Below are 10547 nucleotides of genomic sequence, written 5' to 3' on the forward strand. Positions count from 1 at the left end.
CAAGTATGAGAGTTTTCTAGTGTTTCTGCTGCTTTGAACAAAGTTGAGGGATTTTAAAAGAGTTTGTACCTTCGTACTCACATCTCTCATTTCTCGTCTCCCTAGTTACACACAACACAATCTGAGGTAGTCTATTCAAATCACTGTTATTATTGTAATTCCTTCTCTAGGAAGAATATTGCTTGGACTTTTTCACTCGTTCCTGTAACCAAATTAACAAGTATTCTGTACGATTGACAGATGGTTGATAGTTATAGATACTTTGAAGCCTAACTAATCCCACTCTTGGTTCTTGCCTTAGATTAATTTCTCAGTTAGTAGAAGATATTAAAGAGAGACTATACATTTTTATGACAAAATTTTCCCAAACTTCTCATATTCTATAGAAGAATTCTGAAGTTGGTAGTACTGTCATGGTTTGGAAATCAGAGGAAACAGAGGATCAAGTCTGCCTTTCAAAATCTTACTGGTAATTGCTTGAGAAGAGAGGATCAGTATTGACACATTCCGAATCACCATATAAAACACACGTGAACAAAGTCAAAACACAAATAGCACAGCAAGAGAGTAAAAAGAGAGTAAAAGAAAGGAATTACAGAGAACAAACTGATGGCTACCAGAGAGGAAGAGGGTAGGAAGACGGGTGAAGTGGCTGATGGGGATTAAGGAGTGCACTTGTCCTGACGAGCACCGGGTGATGTATGGAAATGCTGGACCACTATATTGTACCCCTGAAACTAACATCAGTTAACACCGTATGTTAACTAACTAAAATTAAAATAAAAACTTAAAAAATTATTTTAAAAAAGGAATCACAAAATACCATTAGAAACAGGATACAATAGGGGCGCCTGGGTGGCGCAGTCGGTTAAGCGTCCGACTTCAGCCAGGTCACGATCTCGCGGTCTGTGAATTCGAGCCCCGCGTCGGGCTCTGGGCTGATGGCTCGGAGCCTGGAGCCTGTTTCCGATTCTGTGTCTCCCTCTCTCTCTGCCCCTCCCCCGTTCATGCTCTGTCTCTCTCTGTCCCAAAAATAAAAAATAAAAAACGTTGAAAAAAAAAAAAAAAAAAGAAACAGGATACAATAATATGGCAGAAGAAATATAAAAATAGGAAATCAACTCTAAATATGCTGAGCTACATCTCTAAAAGGCAAAGGCAGAGGCTGTGCCTTTAAATGATTAACCTGAGCTTAAAACAAATGACGAGGCAACACTGACAGGAAAGAGGAAGCCGTGTCGTGGGATAGTTGTCCAGGTAGGACAGAGGCAGGATTCACTTCCGACAAAGTCGAACTTGAGGTGAAAACTTGCTGCGACAAAGCTGATCGTGGCTTACTCGAGAACGTCTTTTCCCTGCTTACGCCTACGACTTTCCCGTTGGACATACGTTTCTTCAATCACAAACTTTTTGCTCATGATTCTCTAAAGCTTCCCCAGCAACCAATCGCATCTAATACTGTAGGATGATGTGAAGCTGTGTCCACTCCTGTGTTAAGTGGTGCCCCTACCATGCATAAAATTTATCAGGAAATAGCGAGAAAGATATCCGGCCCGGCCACGGGTAATACTTGAGCCGCACTCCCTTTCCTATGGAGGTCAAATAAAAATAGACGTGCCGTTTGCTTTCTACTTTACACATCACTCTCTCTAGCTATTCTCATCTTTTTTGTTGTCCCAGATACATACGCTCGAGACTTTTCCTGCGTTGTCATCTGTCATTACGTCCAGAATTGGTTCTTCTCTTTATTGATTTTAACGGCCAGAGTTCAAAATTTCCCTGTATTATCTCCTCATCTCTTCAAACTATCTTCCCCACGACTTTGCACCTTGACCAGCTCCCTTTCAATCTCATCTTTCGCTGCTTTTTTCATAAAACTTTTTTTTTTCCTACTGAGGTAAACCAAAAGTTGGTTTACCCAACATATTTACAAGTTCCTGTGCAAGAACCTCTTCCTAGGTTTGTTTCTCTTCCTCATCTGGTGAGTAAATAAAACTTTCATGAAGCAGAGTTCCGCACTTCAGCTTCCATTTTCTCTCCCTCTCTCCCTGGTCATCTCTGACCAGGCGTTGTTGGGGGATTTTCCCAAGGGAGGGAAGCCGTGCTGGTGGCCAGCCGCCTCTCCTCCCCAGCAGTCCTGCCCTGAATCACTTTCTGATGTCTGGGAATGAGTGAGTCCTGGCTCGTTTCTCAGTGCAACCCATTCACACTTTAATTAGGGATAATTCCTTAAAAAGCCGCTAAATTATTCATCAGAGACTTAAGTTTCTAGTACAGCTGTAACTTTGCATATTTTTAAACGCTGGGATTTACTTTTCAATGAGAAAACTCTCTGTCTTCTCTGTGTCTGTTCTGCTTCACTGTGCTGAAGGGACCACGGGTCCTCAGCCAAGGAAGGATGGAAAATTCCGCAGCACTCTGTGAACAGCAGCGGCTTCCTCACAACAGAACCAGAGGGATAATGGGGCCCGTCTGCTGATCCCAGATCCAAGCCCACTTACCACCCATCCCTTCTCCCCCTACCTGCCTCTGTGGTATCGCCACACCCAGCTGCTTATAATGACCGGATGCAACATTTCCCGTGTGTTTGTGTCTGGGGACATTCCACTCCCTTTCTTTGGAATCCCATTCCCCTCTTCCTGCCCCGTTAAAGTTCTGCCACGTCTTGCTCGTGTGTTTCCGGTGGCGTCACCCTCCTGGGGGTCTTTCCTGACAATCCCCCTCCTAAGATCTCCTCGAAGGTCTGCAGCCAGCATACATGATCCGTGTGGTGTAACTTTATCTGCCAACTTGCCTAAGCCCCACTGGAGCATGATCTCCCTCGTGGCGCCTCGCACGGCCCTGGCTCAGGCGTCACCCCTGCGGGGGGGCGGGGGGAGGGGTGCACAGTGACAGCCTACCTGATGAAAGAAGGCGGGAATAGGATATTAACTACCCGCTTCCATGATTAAAACTGGTCAGTGGGCTTTTTTTCAGACCTGCATATGATGGCGGACCATCACTATTCTGGTCAACATGAGGGAGACTGGTATGTATCAAAATAAAGTTAAGTCCTTTATAATATTTACTAGACTTCTGAAGACTTACCCAAATCCGAAGTTGTGCTAATATTACATGAGACCCTGTTGCTGTGCAGTTCATTCTTTTTTTTAAAATTTTTTTAATGTTTGTTTATTTTTGAGAGAGAGAGAGACAGAGACAGAGACAGAGACAGAGACAGAGACAGAGTGCGAGTCGGGGAGGGGAAGAGAGAGGGAGACACAGAGTCCGCAGCAGGCTCCAGGCTCCCAGCTGTCAGCACAGAGCCAGATGTGGGGCTTGAACTCACGAACCGTGAGATCATGACCTGAGCTGAGACTGACTGAGCCCCCCAGGCACCCCAATTCCTAACCAACAGTACATCTGGGGGGTGCGATATTAATAGGAGTCTCAGGGATCACCTACCCACACCAACACCTCTACCTGTTTCGACCTCTAATTCAGTTCGACAAACAACACGCTTACTCAAACAGCCGCATTCTAGCGTCATATCACGTGGGCTCACGGTATGCTCTGACCGTGCCCCACACACAGCACAACACTGCGTACAAATCATTACTTCGAAAACAATTATTATGCAGAAATTGCTATGCATCCAAGAAAGGAAAATGAGCTTCCCTCGGTAGGCCTGTTCAAAATGAGGGGGACTGACTCATTCTTCTGGTTCTTTTGGAGTTCTAACAGTGCTTCTTTGATTAATTGAAAAGAGATCAATAAAATAGATCTATGATGGAAGGCCATTTACTTATGAATATAACGATTTATAACAAGACCGATCAATTTAAAATATCAATTATGTAACATATTTATAGATGATACATTAATATACCACATATAGTTTTATATCTAAAATGTGTAACTATATAATAACAAATTAATATAATATTTAAATGTATCAATTTATAACAAGATATAAAATTTCATAGCAATTTTAATAATCACTTTTAATTATACATCCAAAACTTGACATGGAAAATGTTTCATAAAGTTTTATTTTCTTATTAACTAGGGTGCTCCTGACACGATGCATTTTTTCAGTTGACCTGGAGCTGACCTGCCCCGCCTCGCCCAGTTACTGGCACCCCTTCCCAGTTCCTCTGTTATGCAGTTAGTAACATATAAACAAACCCCTAAATGTGCTCTTTGGACACAAGACATTTAACACATACTTTCCAGAACAGTGATCCCTAAAAATTCTGAAATTTATCAAAACATCAAGTTTTTCACAGAGTTCAGCAACTCCCCTCTCAAAACACATGCATTTAACTGTTATAAAATTATCTATGAAGGCAGACAAATATTCCCCCAGAAGACAGCAAAAGTGTAAGTGCTATATTATTATGGTTTATAAGTAAAAAGAAAAAAAACAGGGAAAAATGAAAGCAGAGATTTGACAGATGGGAAACCAAGTCAGAATGGTTATTCTATTATCCACCATGTTAGTAAGAAATATTACTTTCTTTTGTTCTTTAAGATAGATTAGCCAGAAGGCAAAGGTAAAACCAACACAAATATGCTGGGAAGAAAGTGTGATATGTTTCCCAAACAATAAACGATCTCCATATGAAAGAAAAGCGGCCGTCAGCTTCTTCAACTGGATATTTCACACATTCATAGTAGGGGTTTCCTAAGAGGACTAGGTCTACTGAAAAATGTCTCTCTGATATTCAAGGATAGCACTCAAGCCAGTTAAAGTCACAGAATCTTGATATACGACGTGCTATTTGATCATCTTTTATGGTCATTAAATTAAATAGGAAACAGGATCATCTCAGCGTAAAGTGTTTATAAATGTATGTATGATACTCATTCAGATTTTAATAACTCAGTAATGCATAATTACAAGGACAGAAGGGAAGATTCAGTCAAGAATCATTAAAGCCTGTGAAAAACACTAATAGTTGAGTTGTTCTTCCTGATTTATTACTAAACAAGATCTATAAGCAAGTTAGAATACATAAGATAGGCAAAGAGAGAAGAAAATAAATACGTCTCCTAAACCAGCACTGCGTTATCCACAGGAACATGTCCTTATTACTAAATTTTAGAGACACATATTGAGAAAAGCTTGGTAGGTAGGAAATTATAGGGAGATAATGTAATTCTGAAGTCATAAAATATTCCATAATGGAAGGCGTTGCAAGATAATCTTGGCATGGACAACATTTGCTTTTATAATATGATCTACGTTAAGGTGATTTTAAAAATCAATTTAAAAATTCATAAGATGATTTTATTCCCCTGTTGCTATATAGGGTTATTATACAATCCTTCATCCAGAAATTGTTTCATGGAAGTCTGTTCCAGGACAAATGTTCTTTCAGGCCACCAGACTCCAAAGATAGAACAAAATCCATCTTCCAAACGGTATATTTTTACAGGCCAGTCCCAATATCACCCCCAACGTGCAGGCAAAATTCATAAACATCCTGCATGTGCCCCTGCCCCTAGATCAGGGAGCTTGCTACACGCACCTCAGTCTGCATGGCAACACGTGTTTAACGGGTTCGATTAGCGCTCCTATCAAGAGCTATCGGCAGAAGATTTGGTCCTATTCTAAAATTTGAGCGCCAAAAATATATGATTCTGTGCAAATCCCCTCTACCATATCTTCATCTTAAAAACAGATTCCATAGTCTAAAAATGCAGTAAATGGGATACCTAACACTCAGCTTCTTCATAAAAAGGAATCACGCTCAAGAAAAACTCTATAACTTGAAGTAACCATTTGTTTAAAACGACAAATATGGTTTTCATACCTAAAATTAACATGACTAAAGCAAACATATATATGTATATATATTTGCTGTATAAAAGTATGTATGTATGTATATATATACATATGTATATGTGTGTGTATATATATATATATACTATATATACATATACACATACACACACACACATATATATATGTGTGTGTGTGTGTGTGTACAGGGCACCGGGCACCAACCTGGTATCGGCTGAGGCGCCAGCACCAGTGTGGGAAGAGGCCTGGAGGCAGGAGCTGGTCTGGACAGAGACATCGCCACTTGATTCGCCAATAAGTGAGGCTTTTCGTGCCCATGGAACAACCTTGATTCCTCAGGATATATCCACGTTGAGTCCAGAGCAAAGGAATTGTTAAAAAAGATCTGTCCAAAAATAAAGCAAGCATAACATTTAAGACAAGACACACGATAAAAGCTAAACAGTACTATAAAATATTTCTCTTTCCTAACATTGATCGAATATTGGAGATTCTGTAAGTGGGCACTCTGTAAAAGCATCATTCTAAAATCTAAAGATCCACAAGGCTCTGATACCAGTCACCTTCTGGATAAAGTCTCCTGGGCTGGTCTTCAACTACTGACTTCGTCACTTCACCCTGGCAGCCAGCTTACAGATTGAAGAATCAGCCCACTGAGGTCAATAGTCTGTCGTAGAGCAGCCACCATATCAGCTGCATTCAGTTTTCCGAGTAAACAAAGTGTGGCCATTAGGTTCGGATTCAAAAGCCAAGATTGAGCATCGGAAAGATGGACACTCAAAGCAATAACAGCAAGAAAACCCCGCTTTCAGAATTTATACTTAAATTATATAATGTTTAAGGCTAGATTTCGATCAACGGTTATAGATTCAAAAACTGAAAACTTTTAGAAGTAGATTCTGATTGGAAGTAGAAATCTCATATTGTTCTATGGAATCCACATTTTTAAGTTAAAACAAAAGGAACCCCACCCCCCCACCTCTGCTGGTGCTTTCGAACAAACTGATTTTACTCTGAAAAGGTTTCTCTCTAGACCTACATATTACAATCAGAAAATGCACACTGTTTTCTGCTGTTGTGGTGAGACCCAACAAATTAATAATTAAAGGTCCCCTTATCTAATTAAACTGCTTGCATTTTACCTTACAATTAGGTATCCTTTTGTCTATCCAACTTTTCCCAACAGGAGGAGGAAGAGCGGCTGGGCAGACGTGTGGGAAAATGGGCACCAGCTCCACAGTGGAAGAAGGGGTCAGTCCTATGGACGGAGAATGGCCACCAAACAGCCACTGAAAGCCAAGAGAAGAGAAGGGAGTGCTCATTAGCCTAAATAGATCAACTAGGTCGTACCACAAGATACCGGGGGAAATGCTTTTGAAAAAGAATTTAAAAATGTATGCATTTGACTAGGAGAGAAATTCCCTCCTTCAACAGTGGAGGAAAACTGTAAATGTTCACAAAATTTTAAAAATTTAAAAGTTTTCCTATTTGAATCATCACAACGCATCACCAACATTGCATTCTTCCATACCGAGAAAGAATTTCCAAGCACAAAACCGTAAGAATGTGGTAAGAAATGGGTTTCTGCCTTGAGATAATGAGAAACCACAGTGGAAAGACGAAATGCTGGGCATTCCTCTTACAATTCTTGAATTCTTTTCATAAGCAAGCAGGGAGTTATATTTTATGATAATCTTTTCAACACAACATGTTGTATTATGCTTATCATTTAAAAAGCCAACACAACTAATATTTTCAAAATAAAATCAGCTAAGGGGTTAAGATTCAAAGTTTCCCAAGGTTCACAAATGCAAATACATTCCAAGGCAAAGAAAAGGTAAGTGAGGTTATCACATAACCGAAGATCCCAGTGCACAGAATAAAATAGCAAACACTGAAAGGGGGCAGACAATTTAGGAGACAGTCTCCCTAATCCAAATAACTGAATCTTCATCAGTGGAGAACCAGTAAGATCACTGCTCAATGGTACGGAACGTTTCGATATCTATTTGTTTTAAGATCATAAAAGCGTTTTTTATTTTCCTGTTATGGGAAAATATTCTTCTGGTTCTAAATACTGTTATTTAACAGAAAACATGTAGCACGAAAATATTTAGAAGATAAGAGTTTTGGATTTTTCTTTTTAAATTTACACACACACACACACACACACACACACACACACAAATGCAGTGTTCTATACAGAAGAAAAAAAAAATCGTAGTTCCTTGACATTATACACCTCTAGTGGTAGCACTCTGATATAACAACCCCTTCAAAACATGGAAAAAGCTACCAACGTTTTATTCAATAAAACCCAATATGAACTGCATCACACATCAAAATGTGATATCCAGCACCGCATATGTGATGTATCATTAAGTCTAAAGAGCAAATTAGGAGGAGTTTAATAATATCTTTTAGAAAAGGCCACAAGATAATATTGGAATTAAATTAATTAAATGATGTATTCTAACACACCACTCATTTGAATATGCTAATGAAGGTAATCTTTGGAATAAAATACATGTTATTCCCTGATTTAAATGCATCTGCATAGTTAGATAGCAAACAATGGGTCTTGCCAAAAGCAGGCTGCCTTGCTCTGTTGCACCATTCATCAAAGGCACAGTCACTTTTTCTTTTTAATTCCAGGCTTTCGACCCCAAACTCTTCTAAAGTGCATTACGGCATTAGCTAATCTGGCGGACTCAGGCTGACCAAGGTGGGAGGGGAAATCGCCCGTAATATTTCCCAATATTAAAGGCAGGATTTCCTTGCCGGCTTCCATTGGTTTGAATTCTCTCAAGCATTGTCCTGAGTCTATTTTCAAAAAAAAAAAAAAAAAAAAAAAAACCCACCCAGATCAGAATCAGAAATAGCTATTGATTCCCAGCCTGCTTTTCAAGTCTGGCAGAGACTGTAAAAGTATTAACTTCTCTGCGATAAGTCAGCCCCGGCTCGCGGCCGCCGCGGCGGAGACTTCCGCACCGCGCTCTGGACAGCGACCCCGGCCCGGGCGAAAGTTGCGGCCAGGGCGGCCCAACTTGGCCTTGGGGTGCGGGGTCCGGAGCGCTCGGCCCACACAGCCCGGCGCCACCGGCCGCGGGACCTGCCGGGAGGCAGCGCGGGCCGTCGAAGCATGAACTTTGTCGCCGAGGCATGGCTGCCAGGCTGCGCCCTGATGGCTCGGGAAGCCGAGGACCACCGGGGGCGGGGAAAGGGCGCGCGAGCCGCAGGGCCAGGGGCCGCCCCCCCCCCCCCCCCGCCGGGGCCAGGCGCGGGCCGCGCCCGGGGGGGGGCGAGGTGGGGCGAGGTGGGGCGGGGGTGGGGCCCAGCCGGCGACCCCGGGGCCGGGGCCGGGGCCGGGGGCCGCGGACACGTTACCTGCCCGTGCAGCAAGGGGTAGTGGAGCGCGGCGGCGGCGGCGGCGGCGGCGGCGTGGTCTGGCGCAGAGGGCAGCGGCAGCAGCGGCGGCAGCAGGGGCTCGCCGGGGGCCGGCCAGCCGGGCGGCCCCGGGAGCAGCGGGGCGGCGGGGGGCTGCGCCGCGGCCAGCAGCACGGGCGGGGGCGCGACCCCGGCGCCCAGCCGGAGCAGCCCGGCCGCGCCGGGCACCATCCATACCCAGGGCGGCGGCGGCGGCGGCGGCGGGTCTGCGTTCATCGGCCAGAGGAGAGGCTGCCGCCGCCGGGGCTGCTGCTGCTGCTGCTGCTGCTGCCGCCGCCGCCGCGGGAGCCTGGCGCCCACCAGCATCCTGCATCCCCGCGCGGGCGGCGGCGGCGGGGGCGGCGGGGGCGGCGGGCGCCCGAGGTGCGGGCCGGCGGCGGCGCGGGCTCCGGAGCCAACTCACTTGGTTCCGCGGCGCGGCCGCTCGCTCCGCCCCTGCCCCGCGCGGGGAGCCCCTCCTCCCGCCCGCCGCCCGCCCCCTCCGAGCGCGGCCGCCCTCGCCGCCGCCGCCGCCGCCCCCGGGGCCCCGGCCGGGCCCGTGCGCCACCCCCCCCCCCCCCCAGTCCCTCGCCCCTACTCGAGGCTGCGGCCGCCCGCGCCCCTGGACCCCCAGCGGCGGCGCGGGCGGAGGCGGCGGGGCGGGGTGTGGGGGGGGGGGTGGCGCGGGCGCGCGGACCCGGGTCCCGCGGATCGCGCCCCCGGCTCCCGTGCGGCGCGGGAGGCCGCCGAGTGGCGCGGACGGTGCGCACGGAGGGGCCCCGAGCTCGGCCGGGCCCGGGAGCGGAATCCACGCGCGGCGGGCAGCGGAGGCCAAGGCGGCGGCGGTGGAGCCGGGCGGGGCTGGGGGCGCGAGCAGGCACCGCGCCAGCCGCCCTCTGCCCGGATTAAGCGGGGCCGGGGTCTCGGGTCTCAGGGCTCCGAGGGGGTGCCGGCCGCGGGCCCGACGCCCCGCAGGCATCCATCCTCACTGGGGGCGAGTAGATTTATCTCTCGGGAGAATCTTCCCAACATTTCCCTGAGTCCCCAGCAGGTCCTCTGCCCCGGCGGCCTGTGCCCCACGCCCCACTAGCTCCGTTGCGACGCAGCAGGCGGGTCGCCTCCGGGCCTTTGCACAGGTTGGCCCCGCGGTCGGACCGTGAACTGGTCCTGGATTCCCCCAGGCACAGGATTGTGCCTGCACCCACCGCAGGCGGCTTCTGCCGAGCACCCTGAGCTGCCTGGGGCTAAACACGGATCCCTCCTCCCAGGACCCTCGCTCAGCCCGGGGCACAGCCTGAGCCCGCACAGCCGGCAGGTACAGCGCCGGTCACAC

General features: G+C 46.8%; 1 protein-coding gene across 1 annotated transcript in view; it reads right to left on the reverse strand.

Annotated features, from left to right (window-relative positions):
* TCERG1L (transcription elongation regulator 1 like) overlaps positions 1-9669 on the reverse strand; it is a 195070-nt gene extending 185401 nt beyond the window's left edge. The window contains exons 1-3 of the mRNA XM_053910055.1: positions 9176-9669; positions 6931-7077; positions 5993-6173 (exon numbers count right to left, since the gene is read on the reverse strand). Coding sequence (XP_053766030.1) covers positions 5993-6173; positions 6931-7077; positions 9176-9541 — 694 coding nt within the window. The 5' untranslated portion in view covers positions 9542-9669. The remainder of the gene's footprint in view (positions 1-5992; positions 6174-6930; positions 7078-9175) is intronic.
* Between the last annotated feature and the right edge of the window lie 878 nt (positions 9670-10547).

This window comes from Panthera pardus, unplaced genomic scaffold (assembly GCF_024362965.1).
Source record: "Panthera pardus isolate Hobbes unplaced genomic scaffold, ASM2436296v1 HiC_scaffold_22, whole genome shotgun sequence".
In the NCBI taxonomy this organism is placed as follows: Eukaryota; Metazoa; Chordata; class Mammalia; order Carnivora; family Felidae; genus Panthera; species Panthera pardus.